Source organism: Carassius gibelio, chromosome A4 (assembly GCF_023724105.1).
Source record: "Carassius gibelio isolate Cgi1373 ecotype wild population from Czech Republic chromosome A4, carGib1.2-hapl.c, whole genome shotgun sequence".
In the NCBI taxonomy this organism is placed as follows: domain Eukaryota; kingdom Metazoa; phylum Chordata; class Actinopteri; order Cypriniformes; family Cyprinidae; genus Carassius; species Carassius gibelio.
The window spans coordinates 25,718,835-25,745,367 of NC_068374.1; the positions used below are offsets into that span (position 1 = coordinate 25,718,835).

General features: G+C 37.3%; 1 protein-coding gene across 1 annotated transcript; it reads left to right on the forward strand.

Annotated features, from left to right (window-relative positions):
* Positions 1-1,035: 1,035 nt before the first annotated feature.
* Positions 1,036-22,290, forward strand: LOC127974833 (nuclear receptor-interacting protein 3-like). The gene is made up of 6 exons (XM_052578379.1): positions 1,036-1,625; positions 13,391-13,753; positions 18,279-18,361; positions 19,001-19,128; positions 19,671-19,723; positions 20,960-22,290. Exons 1-6 carry the CDS (start codon positions 1,473-1,475, stop codon positions 21,077-21,079), a joined length of 900 nt encoding a protein of 299 aa, XP_052434339.1. The 5' UTR covers positions 1,036-1,472; the 3' UTR covers positions 21,080-22,290.
* Positions 22,291-26,533: the final 4,243 nt, after the last annotated feature.

A 26,533-nucleotide genomic window follows, 5' to 3' on the forward strand; every position in this document is an offset into this window, starting at 1 on the left:
GCACTACAACTTAATTTGGTATAATAAAATATATATTTTCACCACACGTGCACACACACACACACATAGTTCTGTTATTCATTACAAATGCATATAATGCATACGCAAATTAATAGAGTAGTTATGTATTAAAACAATTAAGATTATAAATACCAACACAAACACATCAAAACATGCACAATATTGAGCATCCAGATAAAGAACAGGCTGGAAATAGTAGTGATACTTCAGTATTACAGTGACCTCTTTTCAAATAGCCAGCAGCGTGATGGGTACTTGTGGAGAATTGGGGGCTGAGTGAGGGGAGTCTTTTACTGATTTTCTCTCGTACACCATGTGGCCAACTGATAACATCTCTAGCAAATCAGAGCTGAAGAAATGAAGCCCTGCGTCGTCTTTAATGTGTGTAGTGAGCAGACTCTCTGACGGATCACAGGTCTCAAGCTGGAAGAAATGCAGCTTGTTCTACCTCAGTGACGGATTTAACATGTCACATCTGCTCTGTGTCTCTCACAATTCTCAATGTGGCTTCATATAGCTGTCTTGATACACACAGAACACCAATTAATCATAACCAATGACTGAATCACTTCACTTAAACACTGAATCACAGCCATGAAGTTGCATTTCTTTATTTCAAAATACAAAAACAACAACGCCTTACTGCTATCAGTGACTACAGACGTCCCCAACCAATTTTAATGTGTTAAAATAGAAAAGTTATTTTCTGAACACAATACAACTAAGAAAGTCTATTACAGTTTTGCCTCACATGTGTGTGTGTGAGAACGAGAAGACCAAAGATGAAGGCTGAACACAGCTTTTCAAAGGACCCTTCATCGTTCCAGTTAATGTTACCTACCAAAAGAAGTCACTTCAAAAAACTGATATAGAAAGAGCAAGATGAAGAGACACACATGGCAGAGAGCATGAGAGAAGAGAGAGTGCGAAAGAGAGGTAGGTGGAGAAAGAAAGGGGGAGGTGGAGATAGAGAGAGGAGGGGAGGAGAGATAGAAAATGAGAGTGAAAGAGGAGAGGACAGTTCGCCTCTGCAGCGCTGCAAGGACAGTGTGAATATCTCTGGGACGCAAACGGACCGAAGCTCTCAACAATCACACACACTTCACCATGACAACCACGCCAATCACTGCACTGGACTGACCGCTGTCAATCAACAGGAGAAGATTATCAGGATCACCTGCCACAGGAGAGATTACAAGCTACAAAAAGGGACTTACGCGGAGTAATTCCAACCTATGTTCGGTTAGTTACTATCCAGAGGTACATTGGCTATTTTTGACTCCACAACTGAATGCCTGCATGCATTCAGGTGTGTGAACGAGGTTGTCTTGCTGTGTATCACGGTCTCGGTCTTGCTGGCTCTCACCCGTCAGTGCAGTGCCACAATAAGCTTCATTAGAGCCCGTTTAGTAGGTAATATCTGTTTATTTAGCATTTTATCCACAAAAACCATGAGTGCAGGCAAGAAGGAGTTAGAGATGAGAGATAAAGCCATCATGCACCAGCAGAGGAGACTCAAACAGGCCACTCAGTTCATGCACAAGGACTCCGCGGATCTTCTGCCTCTGGATGGGCTGAAGAGGATGGGAACCTCCAAAGACCTGGTGAGTGGCTCTTTTGTTTATCCATAAAATGGTTGAGGCAGTTCTGAATTTACTTATGTAAATACTGTGTGTGAATATGTGAAAGGATGCATGCATGCATGCAGTTCTACATATATATATGCAAATAAGTAAACAGTTTCAAATGTTTCTGCATCACATCACACAATGCTGACTTGATGCATTATTTAGCACTCCAGACAAGGCAGTGAATGTTTCTTACACATCAGTAGATCCAGTATTCAGCTTCTCCTCTACTAACAGCAACTGTGTTTGGCATTACTCTTAAAGACAGTTCTTTAAACCAAAGGTTAACATTGAGATATTTACATTTATATATTATGTCCACTTCTGTATTTTTGCTCTGTCCATGAAAATATTGCCAAACAAAGCCGACTCTCGTACATAATATCAGTGCTCCGTTCCTGAATAAATCAAATCGAACAGCTGGGTGAATAATTCAATGACTCACTCATAAAAACTTGGCTTGTTTCTTTCCTAAATAAATCAGTTAAATTGAGTCAGCAACTGTGCTTGACATCTTATACTTTCTGTGTACTACATTTGATGAAGAACCTTCCTCAAGACATGAGAAAAAGGTTCTATGTATGAGGTAGTATGAGGAGGTAGTATGAATAATTCCAGATGTACTAGATCTGACATGTTCTCATTGCCATGTGACTAGCATCATTTGCGTTGCTTCACTGTCATTCACAGCTCCTCTTCTGTGGCCTAATGGGATTATAAAGAGTCCATTAGGAGGCACACTTCAGAATCTCACTGAAAGCACTAGGTCATCCGGGTATACTATTCGCCAACTGTTTTATGAATACTATGCATTCGGACAAACTATTTTCACATACTGTTTTTGACTACTTTATAGTATTCACATTTGGACGCAGGGAAGAATTCATAAAGATGTCACTTATCACCCACTACTAGTGTAAAGATTTATCCTGCAGAAAGAGTCACTGACAATGCCCACCACTAATGCATATTACTGCTTGAGGCCTCTATAGTCTTCTGTAGAGCTATATATGGAGTTGAAATCTCCATAACGGTACACAAATTAATCCTCTCATGAATTAATCAGAGCTGTGTTTTTCTCACAGATAAGCTATCTAGCTTTTTCCTACATATTTTATGTCATCGTCATCAGAAGCTTAGAGGGAAATACTGGTGGACACATGGATAATGGTTTATCTCATGGCAAGATAATTATAATATCTTACCCCTAATACTAATACTTAAAGACCACTTTTTCCATGTCGGTCCATTTATGAAGTCTCAGTGGCACCACAAGGTCCCCATAATGCAGGTTTGTCAATTTTTACTACCTTACAACAGGCCAATAATAAACCAAAAGCAAATGCTCTGTTAAATTACTGATATCCTCTCCCTCATCAAAAGTCATTGAATTGTACTGGTTCTGTTTCTACCGCATAATAACTGCCCCACTGTCTTCTCTAGCTACTCTGATTAGATGACACATACCCAAACTCGCAGGGTGCACTCCAGGAAACCTTCAGAATATCAGTTCACAGGCACACATGCGTGTTTATATGTGTGTGCCCATGATTAGATCATGCATTTAAATGATCTCTGTGCACAGCAGGGAAGAGCTGAAGCGTGTGTGCACAGCTTACGATGTCAGAGTCTCTAAAAAGTGGGAGCTAAAGATAACTGGCTGTCACAGACAGTGGAGTGGTTTGCCTTAAAGCAATTTAAATGCTCAATGTGTCTCAAGGAATATCATATTCTGTTTTTTTTTTTGTTACGGTCTGTGCAGCTGTTTTTAAAATTACTATATGGCTTGTGTTACATCAAAAAACAGCAACAACAAAACAATTCTCTTTTTGTGTCTTCTGCCTGCTTTGTGAAGCTGTCATAAGCAGTTATTCACTGGGTTCGATCTTGACGTTCACCAGTGGCACAGATATGTCACGCTTGTCGTTCCATGGAGAGAGGGGCAGACAAATACCTACTGACAGTTAGACAGATGGTACTGTCTTGTTGCACTGTACAGTAGGCTGTGTGCCTCTTAATGGCATAAAATGAAGTTTATGTCCTGCAGTATTGTGTTCAGATGGATGAAGCGCAGGGTGTGAAATACAGAGAAATCTGAAGACGCTGAAGGCTTGAAATTGTATGTATTATCTCAATGGCAGTTGCTCAGCAGGCACAGGACCCCAAGAAGTATATTACTATTCCAAATAATCATATCCTATAAAATTATGAATTAAATGATGAAGTGGGTCTATTTGTGAGGGCAATGATAGTAGAAGTGTTCTCAAGTCCCCCTGGTTTGCTGCTCTCATGAGCGTCACGTGAAATTGTTCTTGTTATGTAACCGTAGTTTTGTTTCAGTTCTTTGGGCCTTAGGCCTTCTGCAATCCCTTCTTCTCTCTCTCTCTTTCTACTCCATTGTTCTCTCTGGTTGTAAACGAAGAAAGCAAAGCAGTGAGCATGAAAATGGCACACTCAGATCAGCATGTGCGGGAGATGTAGATGGGGGAAAGAGAGAGAAAGAAACCTATCCTTCTCACACTGTTTCCTAATGCGCTGAAGAACTGTGCTGTTTATGCTGCTGCTATCTGTTGAATTAGTCCAAGGCCGCACATTTCTCACCATTTGAAGAACTCATGTAGGCAGAAAATGAATGAATGTGTGTAAAAGAGGTTTAGCACATGACTCACAGTGTATTCTGCAGAATTTATGTACACTCACCGAGCAATAGAAGATTGGACATTCAGATGGTAGGGTCAGAATTTGGCGAAAAGAACATGAACGCAAGGACCCATCCTGCCTTGTCTCAACAGTTCAGGCTGGTGGTGGTGGAGTAATGGTGTGGGGGATATATTCTTGGCAGACTTTGGGCCCCTTAGTACCAATTGAGCATCGTTTAAACACCATAGCCTACCTGAGTATTGTTGCTGACCATGTCCAGCAGAATATGTGCCATGTCACAAAGCTTAAAGGGTTAGTTCACCCAAATATTCAAATTATGTCATTAATAACTCACCCTCATGTCGTTCCAAACCCGTAAGACCTCGGTTCATCTTCGGAACACAGTTTAAGATATTTTAGATTTGATCCGAGAGCTCATAGTCCCTCCATTGAAACTGTGTGTACGGTATACTGTCCATGTCGAAAATACATTTTGGTCCAAAAATAGCAAAAACTACGACTTTATTCAGCATTGTCTTCTCTTCCGTGTCTGTTGTGAAAGAGAGTTCAAAACACAGCAGTGTAGTGATATCCAGTTCGCGAACGAATCATTTGATGTAACCGGATCTTCTTGAACCAGTTCAGCAAATCGAACTTAATCGTTTAAAACAGTTCACGTCTCCAATACGCATTAATCCACAAATGACTTAAGCTGTTAACTTTTTTAATGTGGCTGACACTCCCTCTGAGTTCAAACAAACCAATATCCCGGAGTAATTCATGTACTCAAACAGTACACTGACTGAACTGCTGTGAAGAGAGAACTGAAGATGAACTCCAAGCTGAGCCAGATAACGAAGGAAAGATTGACTCGATCTCGAGTCAAGATCCGTTTCCGTCAGACGCGTCTGATTCGAGAACCGAGGAGCTGATGATACTGCGCATGTGTGATTCAGCTTGAAGCTTGATTCTTTTGTGATTGATTCTGAACTGCTTTGTTTTGAACTCTGTCACAACAGACACGGAAGAGAAGAAAATGCAAAATAAAGTCGTGGTTTTGCTATTTTTGGACCAAAATGTATTTTCAAAGCTTCAAAAAATTCTAACTGACCCTCTGATGTCACATGGACTACTTTGATGTTTTTATTACCTTTCTGGACATGGACATTTTACCGTACACACAGTTTCAATGGAGGGACAGAAAGCTAAAATGGCGGATATTCCAATCAATTTCGCAAAATAAACCCCGCCAGGCTAATCACACTGTCAAGTATTGTCCCTTACCTACACAAAAACAAAACAGTGTAAAAGTGAGTAATGAGAACTTTGGACCCAACTATAACCCCTCAGAGGCCTCATTCATCCTGTTTTGCTAATGAGAAACATTAACGCTAATTATTAAGGTTACTCGATGAATGGCTGAGCCTTTTTCCCTCTTCTACATCTCTGGGGGACTGACAGGAGCCGAGATACAAAATGTTCCTTCTGGATAGATGCTAAAAAACTGTCTCGGGGGGGAAAAACAGCTGTACAATACAAGGGAAGGCAAGGGAAAGGGTTAACAGAACAGAGAAGAGAGAGAGAGAGTGAGCAGCTGGCTGTGCATGTTGTGTGTGTCACAGGATGTCTGGTGCTGGGGCGGGAGATCAAGAGGGCAGAGCAGCCATTAGGCAGGTCACATGACTCTATGAATGAGAGAGAGGAGCCTGTTGCCTTCTGATAATTAGCTCTTAGCCGTTAAACACACAAAGAAAGAGAAAGGTATTTTGGGCCAAAGGCCTAAATCATGCCCTAGGTCACATTTCACCACAGAAATAAAAAAATAAGGGTGTTCGAGGTACAGTATATATATACATGACATTTACATTTATTCTGCACTCTATATTCTCAATACATTTTTTTAAAGACAATAGTCCATATAAAACCTTAAAGTATTCAATTATTTGCTTCAATCTCATTCTGATGACACCCATTCAGGGTCCACTTGTGAGCAAGTGACGTAATGCTAAATTTCTCCAAATCTGTTCCGATGTTAAAGCATCATATAAACTCATCTGCATCTCGGATGGCCTGAGGGTGAGTACATTTTTAGCAAATGCATATATTTATATATTAAAAATTTGGTTGACTATTCCTTTATAGAACATTTTATGAAGATTCTGTCATCATTTACTCACCCTCATATCATTCCTGTATTACTTCCTTTCTTCTGTGGAACATAAAAAAACGATATTCTGAAGATTGTTTCTGTTTTTGTCAACACCAGGAGTGTCAATGGGGACCAAAACAACAATGGAGCCCACTGATTTTCAGTGTATGGACATTATTACAACTATTACAACTATTTTAATGCAACTTATTCCTTAAATATTTTATGTCTAGCAGTAAAATATGAAGACCGGTTTTGTGAGATTCACCCATTAATACGGTTCTCTCAAAGTAGACTAAACTAAAAAAAATAGTACCTAAACAAATCTGTCCGGTTCATTGCTCAATTAGTGGCAACAATATAAACGTTTGAAACAACATTGTTGTAAAAGTGACACAATGCAATGCCCCATGACCTATGCTACAAACTTCAATATTAATAGCCACTGACCTCTATTTACCCACAATTCAACAATAGACTGGTTCTGGACATGCTGTTCTAGACCAAACATGCTTTCTGAAAATACAATGATCAGCTCTGTCAGGTCGAGCAAAGCTTTTTCTGATACAGACCAGGAACGACAATTGCCCCTAAATTAGAATCTAATTCACAAGACCTACGAATCATGAATCATTCATATGAGCCCTAGCAGCATCCAGAAGTTACCATGGATATTTAAATAATTATTTTAGTGGGACTGAATAGATTTCGAGGGGAGATTTGCTAATTCTGTCCATTGCATACCTGATTTTAAAATTACAGTTAAGAAGTCTTCATATATTCATATATTAATCCAAGTTACATTGAACAAAATACACACAGAAACTGCTCTCATAAACATTATGTTTCGTAAATGTATTATGTCACCCTTACATGACTGTATAGTAAGTAGGAAGTATAATGAAAGGTGGCCATTTCTATCTCTATGTCTATGACTAGAGATTTATTTATTATCTGGTGTGTCAATGACTTTATATAATCTGATGCACAAGGTTACGGAGTCTTTTCAAATCTACAACTATCAGAACCACACAAAAGCATCGCTCTATCAAGGCAACGTGACTCAGTGGCTGCAACAATAGTCGGCTCTCAAAGGAAATAGGGCAAGAGAGATAGAGGAGCATAATGCTATGATCAATCCTGTCAGAATCAATGTGCTCTGCTCTGTGAACCCAGATAGAGAGAAACATGGGTAATAAAGTTTTATTTAAAGGGTTGGTTTACTGTTTTTTTTTTCTAGGCTTGATTGTGTTTATGGTGTGCAGTCTAACGTGTCTAAAGCTTAGTTAAAAAAAAAAAAGCATTATTTTCCACACAATTTGCCTTTATTCCACACCATCTGTCCTTTCTCTGACTGCCGCCCTGATTATTTCCTGTTATTATGAAGCCCCTCCCTCAGAAATATCCGATAGGCTGAGATTGGTCAGCTGGCTCAGTGTGTTGTGATTCGCTAAACCCCCTCGAGTGCGTCTGAACATTCCACACCTCAAGTTCAGAATGTGCTCTGTTTGTATTTAAACAATGATGATATTGCTTATCAATTTGATCCCGATTGAGACACAGAGAATATTAATGATGAGGATCGCATAACCTGTGCAAGCACGGCTCTTAATGGTATGTTTGTTTGTTGTTGTCTTATACTTTTAGATAAGCTGTTGTTTGTACATGCTAATGCTTCTGTTACTTTTTAATATGTTTTTTTCTTCTGATTAAAGCTTTAAAACAGCACAGCAACCATACATAAGTCCATGTATACGCTTCTCATTGCTTTGTGAAAATTAGTGTATAAATGGAACAGTTTGTTGGAGCTGAGAGAGAGAGAGAGAGAGATGCAGAGCAGGGCGATGTGAGGAACAGGATTGAGAACCCCTGCTTTAGAACATTGGTTTTGAAACTTGTGAATCCGTTAGAATCGTTAGAAGACAGAATCGCAATTCTTATGTGCACAGATTTGTTACGTGTACCCCTAGTTTTCTCTTCCTCTTCTCTAAAGCAGCACAACATGGCTCGCCCCCTTTGTTGCGTGTTCCCGGGGGCGGGGTTTATCTGGGTTAATGACATAACAGATCTGGGAAGAAGCTCGTTGTAGTCCCTTACCTACCACTTTTATAGGAATATACTGACAGAATTTTAAAAGACTCTGTTTGCATTGAACTTTCAGCACTGTAACTTTGCAGATATTGTTTATGCTCAAACAACAACATTACAAACTAACCAATGTAAAAAAAGTGATATCGCAATCAACCACTGATGCTGGCTAATTATAGTATTCGGTGACACTAGATTTTCAAATTAATTATTTCAATAAATCTATATATATATATATATATATATATATATATATATATATAAATAAAGGTGGACTCTATACAGGTGGCCTGTCCATATTGCTCTTCTTAGCATCTCATTCTCAGTTGTAAGGCTGAATGAGAAGAGCCATGAGGTCAAAAGCAATCAAGAGCTTCCATCATCCATTCATCCTCACTTCTTCGTTAACCTTCTTTTTCCACTAGTTTTTAACATTAATATTATCTAAAATAAAATAAACTAAAAACCTTTATTGCAGATTATGGTGTTCAGTGACACTAGCTTCCCACATTATTATTTTTCAATAAAATGGATATATAAAACATTCTATGTCCACACTGTACTCTGCAGGTCTTTTCTCAGTATTTTCCATTCAGGTCTAAAGTGAATGGCTGCCAGAGATTCATTTAGACTTAACTCTGATGGCTGATGTTGCAGGGCGGATGTTTATTTAGGCTAAAGCAACACAAGCGTTACGTCATACCCAACCTTCACTGCTGTGCTGTGATCAAACCATTGCATCGTTTCATTTTTAGACATGCATGATCTTACACTGATAAAGCTTAACCACAAGGTAAATACCTAAATGGAGTACATTGTAGGGTCAAGTTGATTCGGCAAGTTTAGCACAATCTGAAACGCAGTACTCATATTTATTTCGGCCAATATCCAAATTTGATTATACATGTAGGCAGAGTAAACAAATGTACAGTTGCTCTGGTTGCTTATAAGTCTATCTTCACCTGCATTCTCATTAAACACAACTTTGATTGAAAGCAGATCAATGCAATGCCCTAACAAACCAACAAACAGCACAGCAACAGCACTGATGTTGGCATTTACCTTTCAGCTTTTCGGTTTACCCACACTCTACCAATGGCCATCTGAATAAGCAGAGAGAAAGTCAAGCAGAACTAGTTGTGTTTAGTCTGTCTAACTGTAGGACACAAGAGCAATGCAATTTGCAATTTGTTTTCAGGCAACGTAATAAACTCAATTATAAAAATCTAATTTACCTGCATTTGGATGTACAGCTGCAATGAAGATATGTAGCATTGTCACAGCAAGACACAGCTGGATGGTTTTTCTCATTTTGTAAGAGGTGTCAACAGAAACATAAGTGCTCTCGTAGAGGTTATCTCATTATGTTGAGATAAAATGAGCTTTGCAATGTCATCTCAGCCTTTGACTTTATGTCAAGATGTAGTTTCATGTGGCTCAGAATTATTGGGGAAATCACAAAGTGTCTGATCAAATGGTATTGGACTTGTTGACTATTGTAAGGCTCAATGAATAAGAAAACAGATTGCAGCAACCTCTGTGACTTTATTTGATGACAGAAAATGAAAATCTACGAATCTGAAAGTCTTGAAGACATACCTATAGAAAATATGAGTTGTCACAAAGGCTGATCTCATAGCAAAAAGTCAAAAGGTACAAAGGTCTTATTGTGATGTTGGATAGGCCACATGAACAACTGCAGTTTTTCAATCAATAAACAAAAGTCTATTATAAAAATGCTATTATACACCATCAAACCCACAGCCACGGATCTATAGTGTTATTGGGTAGCTGGGGGAAATACATAGAGAGGGAGAGGCAATAAAAAAAGTTTGTTGCAGTCTTCCTGTATATCTGTTTTGTTGGCTCATACAAACCAGACAGTTATAGAAGTGCACAGAATCGACTCAGTGACAGAGTAAAACTGTGTCATCTTTGCCTGTGGAAGGTTGGACATTTTCAGTCGATGAAGGAAGTAGAACCACTGCTGGGCCTTTTTCATAATGTGATTGTCCCACTTCAGGTCCCGTGAGATGGTCATGCCCAGGAATTTTGAATGACTCCACTTGCTGCCACAGTCCTGTTCATGTTGGTTTGACGAGAGAGTGCAGGGGGGCTTCTTCTAACGATTGTTCAGATCCAGGTTGTTGTGACTGCTCCAGACAGCCAGCTGCTCAACCTCTTGTCAGTAAGTAGACTCAACTCCATCCTGGTTGAGACCGATGACTGTGGTGTCATCTGCAAACAGTTTGACAGAGGGGTATTTAAATGCGCAGTCACTTGTGTAGTAGAGGGAGAAGATCAGTGGGGAGAGCGCACACCCCTGAGGAACTCCAGTGCTGATGGTGAGGGTGTTGGATTTGAGTTTTTCCAGCCTTACTAGCTACTGCCTGTCTGTCAGGATGATGGTGTAGAAAGCGGACCTGAAGTCAACAAACAGGATCCTTGCATAAGTCCCTGGTTTGTCCAGATGTCGCAGTCCCATGCTGAGTGCATCATCCACAGACGTGTTTGCTCAGTAAGCAAACTGCAGGGGGTCCAGAAATGTCCTTCAAGTAGGACAATACCAGTCTCTCAAATAACTTCATGACCACAGATGCTAAAGCAATATGTCTGTAGTCATTTAGGGTACAGGGATAATGGTGAAGCAGGAGGGGACTTCACACAGCTCCAGTGATATGTTGAAGATCAGAATGTAGGGTCGTTGCTTGTAAACAGTTTTTTTATATTCAGCAGAGTGGTATGCATCCTTTAAAACTGTGCAGCAATGGTCCAGTGTATTGGTGTATCTGGTGGGGCATGTGACATGCTCTCTTTTTTTAGGCAGTTTGCGGGTGAGATTCGCTTCATTAAAATCAATGAGAATGATTATGAAAGAGTCTGGGTGATGCTGCTCTGTGCATGTGATCTGATCAGCCAGCAGGTCTTGCGCCACGCTCACACACGTGTCAGGAGGAATGTATGCACTCACCAGAATAAACGAGGAAAACTCATGTGGCGAATAAAAAAAAGGCTTATAGTTAATAAAGAACGCTTCCAAATTTGGGCAGCACATCTTCTTTAAAACTGTCACGTGTACACAAGCCTTTGTTGATATAAAAACATAATAATCCACCGTGCTGTCCAGGATGGCTCCGTTCAACCAGGTTTACATGAAGCAAAGCACAGCAGAGTTGAAAAAGTCCTTGTTTGTGCCGGTGAGTAGTAGTAGTTTGTATTTGCTAGAGGATTGCCAGAGGATGCTCAAACCATGCTGTTTGAATTTCATAAGCACACCAGCATGCTTCCCTCATTTGCAAGTGGGGATAATGATTAATTTAACATTTTTATATTTATAATCTTTTTTTTTATATATTTTATTTATTAATATATTCTTAACTACTCCCCAAAACACAGCTCTCATCTCAAGCATTTTTGAACAGTATGAGCATATGTTTTGAGTTACAAAAGAGCAGCACTACATGTAGCAGATGAAAGCGATGGGATTGAAAAGGAAGGAAAGATCTAGGTTTCTCTGTGTATTTTCAGCTTCCCCTTTGAGAATATCTGAGTGCTCCTTTAAAGAGGTCCTGATAATTGTATTATTAGAGAAGCAGAGAAAGTTTAAAAGCAGATCAAATCACAGTCTGGTGTCCTTAGGTCGCTCTGTTGTTGAAATGACAGCTGTAGTCTAAGTAAGTTACAGGTATAAGCAATTGCTTAGATAGTAACACAGCACCTTCACTATGTGAAGCCAGTGTGTATCCAGCCAAAGAAATAAAGCAGAATAATAGAATCACTATCAAGTATCAGGTGCATAAGGAACCCAGAAATCTATGAGGAAGTTTATTTGAGATGATTACTTTTATGTCAAAGGAGACTTGAATTGCGGCAATTTGTTAAATTGCACAAATTGCTCCAAGAAGGTTGACTTTCCACTTTAGGAAACATGCAGGAAGTTAACTACGCAGTAATTAAAGTGATGGGAGTCATTCTGGCACCGACATCATTAGTAATGGAGTTAACTTCAGCACTCAATGACTCTCTGTTTACTTCACTTGTTTACTCTCTAACTCTGCAGTGATGATAAACGGATTGATAAAACATCCATGAACTTGTTTTATTTCCCACAGGAAAAACAATTAACAGAAAGTGCTCAGCAGAATAATAGTCTACAAAATTGCTCTTACTGATAAGAGCAATTTGAGTATCTTACTGATAAAAATTACTTAGAATAAAGGAGAAATTATTTTCCCCAGTAGTTTTATTTAAAGAAAAAAATCAACCAATAAATAAATAGAATGAAATAAAAAACATGGATTGACACTAGACAATAATTTCATTTATATACTATATATTATTTAATATTTTAATTGAATTCCATATTAAAATGTAATATTATTATGTAATATAATGTGCATATTTTACATTTTAATTGAATACTCACTTTACTAATATTTAATATTAACATTGTATTTAAATTTAGTGTAATATTTAAAATTTATGTTTTGCCCAATGTAATTAAAAATTACATATGATAATCTTTTATTATTTTCTAAATTCTTTAAAAAATATATTTTTTAATAATTAGATTTTTTTGTAATCTCATTTAATCATTTGTTGACACAAAAGTAGACTGAATTAAAAAATTATATATATATATGTATATAATATATATTTCTTGTATTAAATCCTACACTTTGCAAAAAATGGATTAACATTACATTTGTTTAATTTTAATTAAGGTTCTTAATGTGTACAGAAAATCAGCATACTCTCAAAAACATACAAACGACAGTATTATAGTAGTATGCTATTTCAAGCACAGCCTAGCATGGCTAAAACATTACTAACATAATTTCCTATTCCCATGTGCCTCATACAGCAGCCCCATAATATTGTTCAGCGCCGTCTCCTGGAGGGCCACATTCCACGTTTGCGTGGAGAGGCCCGGGACGCCCCATCTCATATTTGCTCCCCTCTGGCAGACAGCAAAGAGGGCGGAGAGCCAGAGGAGAGGAGCGAGAGCACGGTGGATGACTCCACTGAGGAGAAGGAGTCTCCGGAGGAGAGCGAGAAGAGTCTGAGGTCTGATGAGGACGAGGATGATGAAGATGAAGGGGACAGCAGTGATGCAGGTGGAAAGACAGAGTCCAAACAGAAAAACAAAATGGAAGATGAGACGAAAAAAGATCTCAAAGAGAGCGAGAGAGCATCCAACCTCTCAGCTCTAGTGGTCCAGTGTAAGGTAAGCATTCACACTGATGAGCTGAGCTCTTTCCAGCCTATTTCAGCTGTCTGTACCCATAATAGAAGCCATAACAGCTTGCCATAATGACAAAACGTGAGTTCTGGCTCCCTATGACTCATGGTTTTATTTTCCTCGCAGCCGATTGTTCTCGACGGTCGGGTTTGAGAGGGTTTTAGAGGGCCAGTATGCATCTAAAAAGCCCAAATTTTACAATACAGATGATGTAACTGGGGTGAAAGTGACTAATTTTATGGTGATATAACAACTTTAACACAAGGACAGAAGGAACTAAATAATACCAATATTGTTAAAAGTCATAATTTTGGGTCATATTTTGTACCATTCAAAAGTCCATTATTTTATTTTATTATTATTATTATTATTATTATTAAAGTAGAAAACAATTGTGCTGCTTAATATTTATATGGAAACCACAATATATATATATATATATATATATATATATATATATATATATATATATATATATATATATATATATAAAAATAGATATATTTTTTTGATGAATAGGAAGTTCAAAAAAAAAAAAAAAATTAATTTAGTTAAAATAGAATTCTTCTGAAACATAGTGAATGTCTTTACTGTCATGTTTCATCAGTTTAACGTCTCCTTGCTAAATAAGAACATTAAAAGTCTTATTGACTCCAAACTTTTGAATGGGAGTATATATGGGAGCGTAACAGTGCATAAGATACACACCCACACACATGTATATATATATATATATATATATATATATATATATATATATATATATATATATATATATATATATATATAATAGATAAAAACATTTGTAACAATTATTTTAAATTAAATGGTTTCTCCAATTTTTTATTTTAAATTTCCATGGTTTCTCCAAACATTTGAGGTTATTAAACAACTTTTTTTAATTAAAAAAATAAAAATAAAAATAGTCCTGGAAATAACAACTTTAAATTTCCATGATATTTCAAGGTTTTCCAGTATCATCCCTTTCCACCATTCTCTGCATTATTAGAACAGACTGAACATCATTACAATCATCCATCTTGCAAGATCCCATCTTCATCACTCTCCATTCATGCAGGGATTGAGTGCAGTAAAAACAGACCCTAAATTAAAGTAGATTAAACCACAGGGTTGGGTCGGTGTGAACCAAACAGCAGCTAATTTTCTCAGTCTACACGTCAGCTGACAATCCAAGAACAACAAGACCAGTCAATGGAGTTCTCAACTCAAACTAGGCAATCACGAAAATAGGTTACCTTAGCTTGTCCAGCTAAAAATGAAGGCAAAATGTACTGTTAGCAGAGTTTAATTTGTGATTATGTCCAGCTGACTGTAGTTTGACTTAAAGGGTCAGTTCACCCAAAAATGAAAACTAACTACAAAGGAACGCTTTGGCAGGAAACAAATGTTATTATACAAAACATTTGGCCATCATATGTGCAATAAGATTCCGTTTTAAGTTAAATTAATGAAACTGTCATCTGAATTTCAAATGAACTGAATGTTCTGGAATACGCATGCGGTCGTATTATCATAGGTGAACTGAAAGACGAAAAGAAAGCATCAGCATCTAATTAAAGCTTCAGTAATGAAGAACCAGATAAGTGGGGCAGTGTTTTACGTAGCAAATCCACCATAGTGGTTCATGTCTCCTCTTCTGGAAAGATAAGTTTCACTTTGAGGCAGAGAAGTCATGCATGATTTTGCCCTGCAGAGTTGCCATCATTACATGAATCCCACACGCACCAGTGCACCCATATACACAGGCATTATATAGCAGCAATCAAATAAAGACATAACACAACTCACAAAGGGAGTATCTCACCAAGTTCAACTGTTTCAGCATCCACTAGGAGTTTTGCTCCATTTCGGATTTTTAATCTTTAATTTAAATGAAAAAAAGAAAAAAAAAAATTCTTCACTTAAAAGAATAGCTCAAACAAAAGTGAAAATTTGTGGTTTCATCCCATCCGAGATGTAAAAGAGTTTGTTTCATCATTGGAACAGATTTGGAGAAATTTAGTATTGCTTTTGCTTTAGTATCACTTGTTCATCAACGGATGCTGTGAAGTGAATGGGTGCCGTCAGAATGAGAATTCAAACAGCTGACAAAAACATCTCAGTAATCCACATGACAATCAATTAACGTATTTGTGTTTATCAGGAATAAATCCATCATTAAGAAGTTTTAACTTTAAACCCTTGCTCAGGATGCCAGTCCATAGTCCATAATAATGCTCCCTCCCATGAAAAATTAAATACTGTGTTGTCTTCTCAAATCAAAATGCACTGATATATTCTTTTAGAACAATTTTCTAGAGACGGTAAATTGTTCTTGATCTGCACATATTTCTCTCCTGATTCAGACGAGATGCTTTTTTTTATGGGAGAAAGCACAGACACACAGCTTTTCATTTCATAATTTACTGATGGGCTGGAGTCATGTGATTTGCTTGTGGATTATTGTAATGTTTTTTTATCAGCTGTTTGGACTCTCATTCTGATGGCACCCATTGACTGCAGAGGATCCATTAGTGAGCAAGCGACGTAACGTTAAATTTCTCCAAATCTGTTCCAATGAAGAAACAAACTCCTTTAATTTTCAGATCCGTACCATAGGGCGCAGGGAAATCATATTTGATTGAGAGTTTGTCTTATATAGTGCAATGCCACCTCAATGTGTTTATGTTGAAGGGTTTCATTCAGGGTGTCCTGCACTGCAACAAAAACACTTTCAACACAGCACTAGAAACCTAGCAGAGGAAGGAACAAGTGTGAAACAATCTAAGGAAACCTGCGTGTCTATGCAAGTGTTTGTGAAACATGCTAACTGGGATGGAACAATGTGTGAGAGGGGCATAATGGCCCCCCATATTTCCACAATGAGAGACTGAGATGGTGCGTCCCACCTTTTATGTGGTAGGAAAGTTGCGGGGGTGACGGCTCACCTTGAGTGACAGGAAGCTCTAAGAGGTTGCAACAGAGCTCTCATCCACTTATTTATCTTAAACAGTAGAACAGTGCATACACAGACCTCACCCCTCACTCATTAAATGCATAGTTAGAAAAACAGGCAAAGAGCAAAACCTAAGCTTGACAACGCTTTAGCTGTGTGTGGGTGGAGCATTATTATCTTTAAGTCCTCACGCATGCTGAGAGACCATATGCCACAAACAGAACGACACTAATAGGCTAATAATACTTTTCTTCTTATTATTATTGTTGTTGCCATTATTATTATGCAATGAATGGTGTATTAAATATTAAACATATTCAATACATTGCTTTATTATTATTATTATTACTATTACACCACTCTTGGAAATATTTCATTCCAATGGTCATACTGTTTTTATCAAGGGGGACATTTACTTGAAAGGATGTCATTTATTATTACAATGATTAAATATTTAGTTAAATCATACATAATATTATGCACATTTCAGACAACTTTAGGTGTTTTCAGTAAAATTGTATTACCACCGCAACTTAAATATATAAACTTATACAAACATACAAATACGAAGGCAAAAATATATTTATATATATATATATATATATATATATATATATATATATATATATATATATATATATATATATATATATATATTTAAACATAATGTGTATATGTTCCAACACAAAAACCCTAAATGAAAGTTTGTTTGATCTATTAAGAAAACTTCCTTTATTATTATTATTATTATTATTATTATCATTATTATTATTATTATTACTAGACTCTCTTGAAATACTTCAGAGAATGAATTGTTTTTGTTAACGGCTATATTTACTAAACAACATTAAGGGCAAATGTACATGAAAGGATATCATTATTATTATTACTATTATTAATTATCCACTTGTGACTTGTTTACACACGTGTTAATGAGGTATGACCCAAAACATGTGACAGGATCCATCAGAAGACAAGCGGAAGGCTAATAAGTTAAAATCCCACTGATTCTGTTAATACCGAAACAAATTATTTACACATAAATGTCAAGCAAGCAGGATGAACAGGCACTTAGAGCTTCCAAAGAGCAAATGCTGCAAAAGCACAGGGTCATTATTTATCTGTCGAGCTCTGGATTCTGCAAGCACTGATGGAATTTCGGGTGAAAGGACAGACTGAGAATAAACCGACTCACTGAAGCGAAACGTCAGGTGTACCTTTGATAGTGACGGTCCATTATTATTAACCAGCACTATTATCCTCCGACGGTATTAAACGATCAATCCTGATACTGTCAGACGGTGCAAAAACAAAACCTGGCATTGTCTATTTAAAAGAACAAAAGCTAATATCCATGCTTCAACATAATGTGTCTCAACTTGGCATCTGTGTGAAACTAGCAGACTGAGCTATGTTGTTAGACCCTGACTGATAATGTGTTTTGCCATTTAAAATTCCTGTCACACGAACGGTGTGGAAAAGGCATCACAAGGGGAAAACAACATTTTTTATCAGGGAATTCATCTGAGTTAAGACTAAATGTTTATGTTGCAGTGCGAAGATACAGAGGTGATGTTATCCATAAACACAGGGTGCCAACACAACCACATCTCTAAAACATGCTGCAGACGACTTGGGTAAGTGTATTCTGTACACACAGACAGAATTTGCTGATAAATTGTGGTATTTTTTATGTTTTGCAATGAAAAACCACCAATCATTATTCATTAATGTAATTTTATTAGTGAAACTGAGTGTACAGTTTCCTTTAAAATGTGTGTGTGTGTGTGTATATATATATATATATATATATATATATATATATATACTCCATAATTACTGAAATCAACTGAACAAACAGAGAATGTTTTTTTTAAATTACTTTTTAATTAATTAAAAATTCAAATTTTTAAAATAGGTGCATTTATTTGATGAAAAATGCTGAAAAACTGTAATATTAGGAAATATTTTTACAATTTAAAATTACTGTTTTATATTGGATTATGTTATAAAATGTAATTTATTCCTCAGATGGCAAAGCAGAATTTTCAGCATCCATTAATCTTCAGCCTTCAGTGTCACATGATCCTTCAGAAATCATTCTAATATGCTGATTTGGTCATCAAGAAACATGTATCATTATTATTAGTAATTTTATTTATTTCATATAAATGCTGATCTTTGGCATTTCTAGAATCCAGAATGCTGAAAGAAATTGGTCACAAAAATATGAAACAAAAATGACATTAGATCCTAAGTGCTTGTATTTCCTGCAGATTGAAAACCAACCTTGAAGACAAACCTCATGACAAGCTGGCGCTCAGTGATTCGACAGTGGAGACAGTGAAGTCCCTGCACCTGCAGCTGGGCAGAGAAAGAGTGCAATGCACTGCCCAGGTCATAGGTCAGAATTCAAAGTTTGAAAATGCACCTCCTATTGCTTTTAAAAAAAACATATACATACAATGATTACACCATGTTTTCATAGATTTGATTTGAATAGAGAAAAAGCTGAGAGACATCCAGGACATTCTCCAAAGAGTTCGGTACTCACCGGTTTCAAACAGTCATAAATATAAGTTTGATGCAACTGAAAAGTCTTATGAGAGTGCAAAAAGTGATAGCCACATACATCTCTTCAACTTGTACATGCATTCAGCTTTCAGACTGAGGCATTGACCTTTTCCAATTCAGACAGCAGTCAGGGAAAGCTCAGACAAAGAGACGTGGGCAACATAGAGGAATTACATAACAGACGAGTACATGACCTGGGCACAGTGCCGACCCTGTCTTCTGCATGCATTGCATACAGATATATTATAAAGCTACTAATGGCACCAGTTTTAATAAAGCCTCCTCATGTGCTCTATTAATTAGAGAAAGAATACAATTATGCCTAAAGGGGATAAACTTTCTCTCTTTGTCTCATCTCTTGTCCGTTCACAGAGGACGCCACATTTGAGGTGTGCCTGGGTCTACAGACCCTGCTGGAACTCAAAGTAAGCCCTACATTTCTTTAACCTTGTTTTCAAATCTCCTAATATATGATTTCTAACCCAATAGTCTTTGGCTTTTGAAAGTTCAGCATTATCAGTTTGAGCTTAAAATGCATGGATAAAGTCTTTTTGAAAACCAAAAACGTGCTGCTGCAAATCATGCATGAAAATCATTTAAACATATTAATGCCACTTTTAATGCAGAATACGATGATTTGCTTGTGTTTATTTTCATGCTTAAGTACCATTTTATCCTGGAAAATTTATATTTTAGATAATATTATATATATATATATATTTTCTTTTTTGTTATTAATTAATAATAAATAATGATAAATAATGTTTTTAATAACTTTTTACACCTATTTTTTTTTTTTACTTTTCCTTTACTGAAAACCTCTTCATACACATAAATGCATTAATAAATACAAATTACAATCTTATGTTCATAGTTTAATTGTCAAAATTATAATCATAATTGATTGCCTCATAATTGCCTCAAAGATATTTACATAATTTAGCAAAAACTTTAGATGATTATGATTATGCTCATGATCAAAAGTATCAGTTCTATCATAAAATCACAGCTGACGAGATTACAGACATAACATGAAAGAAACTGAATTATAAAACACTTCCATAAGCAGTTCTGAGGCTATGTTAGATGGGTCCTGACACTAAGTGGGTTTGAACATGATGGGCGAGTTATTTTTTGAGCATATATCTAAATATTGAATCAGCTTTGAATATGGTTTGAGATTATTTCAAATGCCAGGGGGGGCCCTTTGAGGTTTGCATGAGTTATGAGGAGGAAGCTAAATGCTATTAAAAGAAGAAAAAAATTCCTTTTTAAAGATTGATAGAGTGAGCTATAAAAAGGGACGTGAGAGAGAAAGCTCGAGAATGAAAGTGCGAGGACAGTATCTGTACAAGAATATGCAAATGACTATTCTTGTAAGAAGAAAAGATAATTGTATGCAAGGAGAAGGCTCCATGAAACCAGCGCAGGCCTATGTCCAAAATAAAATATTAAACAGCAGAATAAAACATTCCAGCCACTCTGTTCTCCTGAAATATATGAATGCTCCTCAGACTGTTACAGTAGCAAAACAACAACCACAAAACATGTTCACTGACCGAAACCAGGTCTTTAGACTGTGATCTGTCAATGCATGACAGTATTATTGAATTACAGAAAGATACTGTAGATGTGATGCAGTGATCTGCTCTCTATTGTAGTGCTGCGTGGACCTGAACTCCAGAGTTCTCCGGATCCACAGCACAGAACAGGAGCTTCCCTTCCTGGATCCACCTGCCTGCAGCCAGTGCCATCATCATGACAACAACAAAAACATGTGACCTCTGACCTATGTGCCCAACAGCTGCCATGACCGTCCCCATGTAATCAGAGAGGAAGTTGACAGAAGGATGCCTGCATCTGGACTGTAGTGTTCCCTTGTGCCAGATCGACATAGACAGGCCTCTCCTCTCTCATCTCTCCTTCTTTGCTCTTCGTTGTTTGTTTCTGTGCTATTACAGAAATCTGCCAACTATGATTTTTTTTTATTAATATCTGCTGTGCTAAATTAGTTTAGATTAAATGTAATAGAGCTCAGGAGGAGGAAGATTGTGTTCTGAAATTTAAAATTGCCTTTATCAAATTACAAAAAGGGGGAGGCTTCACAGTTAATCGGTTAAAAATTGTTTGATGGTTGATGAGTAATATTCTCTAACTGGTGATTTTAATTACAATCAAAGTAAATTATATTCTTGTACATTCATGTAAGAGGGAGTTCATGAAATGTTGCACACCTTGGGTCTCCAAAACAATTATTATATATATAGTTTATTTTACAAAAACCTCACATTTAGCTAGAAATCTCTCACCCGAAATTGCCTTTTACTAAAGACTGTGTTTTCAGACCTCATTTCCCTTTAGAGAGCCAACTCTGCCCTTAGATGATAAGGACTTCAGCCAGCCCGATCAAATGTTAATTGAGACCTTGGGCTGCAATCTCACTCAACAAAGCAAAACACTTGATTTTATAGACTCCGCCTTATATTTTACAGTACATCAAAGTGTATAAGACTTTGTAAATGCATTTCTGGGTGACTGTTGATTTCTCCTCCAGTTTCTAGGAACCCTGTTTTGTTGCAGCTCAGTCTGTCCTCATAACCAGAGGCACTTTTTCCACCCACACTTTTCTTTTTATTCCGTTTGTTCGCTCATAAGCACAACTACGACTGTCTTAGTACAGCCAAAAGCGCCCACTAAAATACTAGCCGATGACCCAAAGGGCATCTATGTCCCACACAAACTCTCCCTAAACAGTGCAGATAATTCAATTGTTAGCACACAATGCTCAATTACCCTAATCATCTAGCCTTTTAACAATGTGGATGACTTTTCAGTGCAGGGCATCCACATATTTGCCTATTTTATGTTCTTCTCTTCTTTCTATGCTGTGTGAAGGCCAACTATATGAAAACAAAGCAAACAAAACAATTATTTTCCTTTTCTCTGAACAGTATTTTCTCTGCCTAAATAAAATAAATATGTATTCTGGCTATGAAGGTCTCTAGTCGTCCTCAATGCACAGATCTTGGAAACAACAGGAAACAACACTTGCGCTACTGCTGGCAAAAACAGTGCAACGGTGCTGCAACTCACTTTTGCACTTGAAGGTTCCACGAAGAGGTTCACGTGGCTGTAATGTTGCTTTGCCCGGGGCAGTAAACAGGCTATTTTAAGTTTCTTTCAACTGATGATGGAGGGAAACGATGTTCCCACAACCAAGCAGAGACTCATGGGATGACATAATTGACCCTCCACTGAGGGCAGACTGCTCCTGTTCCAACCAGCATGAAGACTGAAAACATAGCCAAAAATTGCTCTATTCATCGCTGTCTAAAAACCATTCTTTAAAAAAGGCATATATACTCTAATATATTTATATTTAATATTTATACAATTACCATACATAAATCTGTTATAAAATACATAAAATAAAACTTAAGATATATATTAAAATGTAATGTGTCCAAAACCGTGGCCACAGCCAAAACACATTATTTCACTTTTCATAACTTTACATTAAATCTGATTTGCCTGTTTAATCATATTTTTTTTCTGCTTTAATGTAACAAGCCACTCGGGATAGGTAAAATAACATCAGCCAATGATATTACAGCATCCGTGTTATACTTTTTACAATCCAATCAAATGCAGACTGGTGAAGCAAGTCCATCCTTATATTATTTCATGCTGAAAATAAGTTTCATTCAGATATGTGTCTGATAAATGCAATATGAAGGCCTTTTATGGTCTTTACGGGAGAAAAAGAATTAAAATTTAACATAATATCACTTTATAACCATTTGCTGTACAGCACAAGAAGACAGCAGTGATGTAAAAGACACACTGTGCACCATGATGTCTTTCTGTCACATCCAGTGATGACTTCAGAATGAAAGCCAATCCTGTAGAGCCACAGTGCTACACAGAAGAGAACAAAATGCTTTTTGTTTTTATTATTCAGGCAATGCTGACACAGAGATGGGCTCTGCTGCTCCGTAACCCACTGTGCAACAGGGGCCCTGTGGCGTTTTCTTCTGACTCAGTGAACATGCCACATCCTGTCACAGTTTTAAAGCTACGTCTTATTGTACCGCCGTGGATTTACAGAATGCATGTAACCTCTGACACCTAGTTGTAGACCCTTGCAAAATTTGCAAGAGGAAATAGAATCTGGCGTTCATGCAAACTCCTGCGAATATTTTAATTAAAATCTAAAATATATATAAATACTGTTTGCATAACAACCAAGATGAATGAAACTCCATTAACATTCAAATATATACTTCCCTAAAAAATAAATGCAATATAAAATGCAATAAAATATACTTATATTTAAATTAATAAATGATTGTAAAATAGTAATTTCATATATATATATATATATATATATATATATATATATATATATATATATATATATATACAGTATTGTTCAAAATAATAGCAGTACAATGTGACTAACCAGAATAATCAAGGTTTTTCGTATATTTTTTTTATTGCTACATGGCAAACAAGTTACCAGTAGGTTCAGTAGATTCTCAGAAAACAAATGAGACCCAGCATTCATGATATGCACGCTCTTAAGGCTGTGCAATTGGGCAATTAGTTGAAAGGGGTGTGTTCAAAAAAATAGCAGTGTCTACCTTTGACTGCACAAACTCAAAACTATTTTGTACAAACATTTTTTTTTTCTGGGATTTAGCAATCCTGTGAATCACTAAACTAATATTTAGTTGTATGACCACAGTTTTTTAAAACTGCTTGACATCTGTGTGGCATGGAGTCAACCAACTTGTGGCACCTCTCAGCTGTTATTCCACTCCATGATTCTTTAACAACATTCCACAATTCATTCACATTTCTTGGTTTTGCTTCAGAAACAGCATTTTTGATATCACCCCACAAGTTCTCAATTGGATTAAGGTCTGGAGATTGGGCTGGCCACTCCATAACATTAATTTTGTTGGTTTGGAACCAAGACTTTGCCCGTTTACTAGTGTGTTTTGGGTCATTGTCTTGTTGAAACAACCATTTCAAGGGCATGTCCTCTTCAGCATAGGGCAACATGACCTCTTCAAGTATTTTAACATATGCAAACTGATCCATGATCCCTGGTTTGCGATAAATAGGCCCAACACCATAGTAGGAGAAACATGCCCATATCATGATGCTTGCACCTCCATGCTTCACTGTCTTCACTGTGTACTGTGGCTTGAATTCAGAGTTTGGGGGTCGTCTCACAAACTGCCTGTGGCCCTTGGACCCAAAAAGAACAATTTTACTCTCATCAGTCCACAAAATGTTCCTCCATTTCTCTTTAGGCCAGTTGATGTGTTCTTTGGCAAATTGTAACCTCTTCTGCACATGCCTTTTTTTTAACAGAGGGACTTTGCGGGGGATTCTTGAAAATAGATTAGCTTCACACAGACGTCTTCTAACTGTCACAGTACTTACAGGTAACTCCAGACTGTCTTTGATCATCCTGGAGGTGATCAATGGCTGAGCCTTTGCCATTCTGGTTATTCTTCTATCCATTTTGATGGTTGTCTTCCGTTTTCTTCCAAGTCTCTCTGGTTTTGCTCTCCATTTTAAGGCATTGGAGATCATTTTAGCTGAACAGCCTATCATTTTTGCACCTCTTTATAGGTTTTCCCCTCTCTAATCAACTTTTTAATCAAAGTACGCTGTTCTTCTGAACAATGTCTTGAACGACCCATTTTCCTCAGCTTTCAAATGCATGTTCAACAAGTGTTGGCTTCATCCTTAAATAGGGGCCACCTGATTCACACCTGTTTCTTCACAAAATTGATGACCTCAGTGATCGAATGCCACACTGCTATTTTTTTGAACACACCCCTTTCAACTAATTCAACTAATTGCCCAATTGCACAGCCTTAAGAGCGTGCATATCATGAATGCTGGGTCTCATTTGTTTTCTGAGAATCTACTGAACCTACTGGTAACTTGTTTGCCATGTAGCAATAAAAAAAATATACGAAAAACCTTGATTATTCTGGTTAGTCACATTGTACTGCTATTATTTTGAACAAAACTGTATATATATATATATATATATATAATTAAAACATAAACAAATATATTTAAACATTAAAACAAATTTCCATAAAATATAATAAATATTAAATATTTTACTTATTTATTAAGATACATTTTAGATGTTATTTTGGCTATTACATTTACATTTGTGCATTTAGCAGACGCTTTTATCCAAAGCGACTTACAGTGCATTTAGGCTAACATTTTTTTATCTATCATGTGTTCCCTGGGAATCGAACCCACAACCTTTTGCACTGCTAATGCAATGCTCTACCACTGAGCAACAAGAACACTTGTGGGAATGAGCTTCCTCTCGGCACACAGGTGGGGTCAGGGGTCAAGTTTTGACTGACACCTTTATAAAAAAGAACAGCAGTAGACAGAACAGTGCATCAGCAATCTGCCAGCTACGTCTCGACACCAATCGCATCCATCAAAGGCGTTGTGATATTTCCATCCCCTTGCCGAGCTCTCCCCGCAGAGATAGGGAAAAAACCACCTTGAACGTGCAGATGGAAAGAGAAGCATTGATTAGAAGCAAAGACTCACATGCACGGCATGCTGGATAACCAGATTTGCAAGCCCAACATAAAGCAAAGGAGGAATAAAGCAGGAAAGGGCATCTTCCTGTCCGTAATGAACACCGCTTAGATCTAACAGTTTTCACAGAATCACAGCGGAAGGACCACAGCGGTGTTTAATACCAAGATCTAATGAGCTTTGGAACTCTAACGGCACAAGCGACGGAGGAGCGCATTAAACAGCAACCCCGCTGCCAGCGGGATAAACCTAGGGGCTTATTAAAACTGCCATTTGTGCTTCCATCCACAGGAGCGCCTCTGAGGGGGCTGATGAGATGATCGAATGAGGGGCTATTAGGTCCAGCACTAGAGTTAAGTGTCCATTAAGAAAATGGCAGGAAACGGAGAACGGAGAGGTCGGCATGTGGAGCATCTTGAAGATACCCCCTCGCTGTCAATCAACAGGCTGGTATTCCTCTCGGTCTTACACGGATGCAAAGGAGGAAGACAGACTCATGCATTAGTTACAGGGATTTGGAGAGGCATAATCTTTCATGATTCACTCCTTCCCTCCACGATCAAACATGACTAGGTTTGAAGAGGCCACTATTTGATGTATTGCACTTAAAGAGGATATATCTTTATGGAATTGGTTTA

Bases quoted from the DNA above. Each gene is read 5' to 3' on its own strand.
- LOC127974833 (XM_052578379.1), top strand. From the start codon at position 1,473: ATGAGTGCAGGCAAGAAGGAGTTAGAGATGAGAGATAAAGCCATCATG. The intron at 13,754-18,278 runs GTAAGCATTCAC...TTTATGTTGCAG, and splicing joins CTCTAGTGGTCCAGTGTAAG to TGCGAAGATACAGAGGTGAT. The intron at 19,724-20,959 runs GTAAGCCCTACA...TCTCTATTGTAG, and splicing joins AGACCCTGCTGGAACTCAAA to TGCTGCGTGGACCTGAACTC.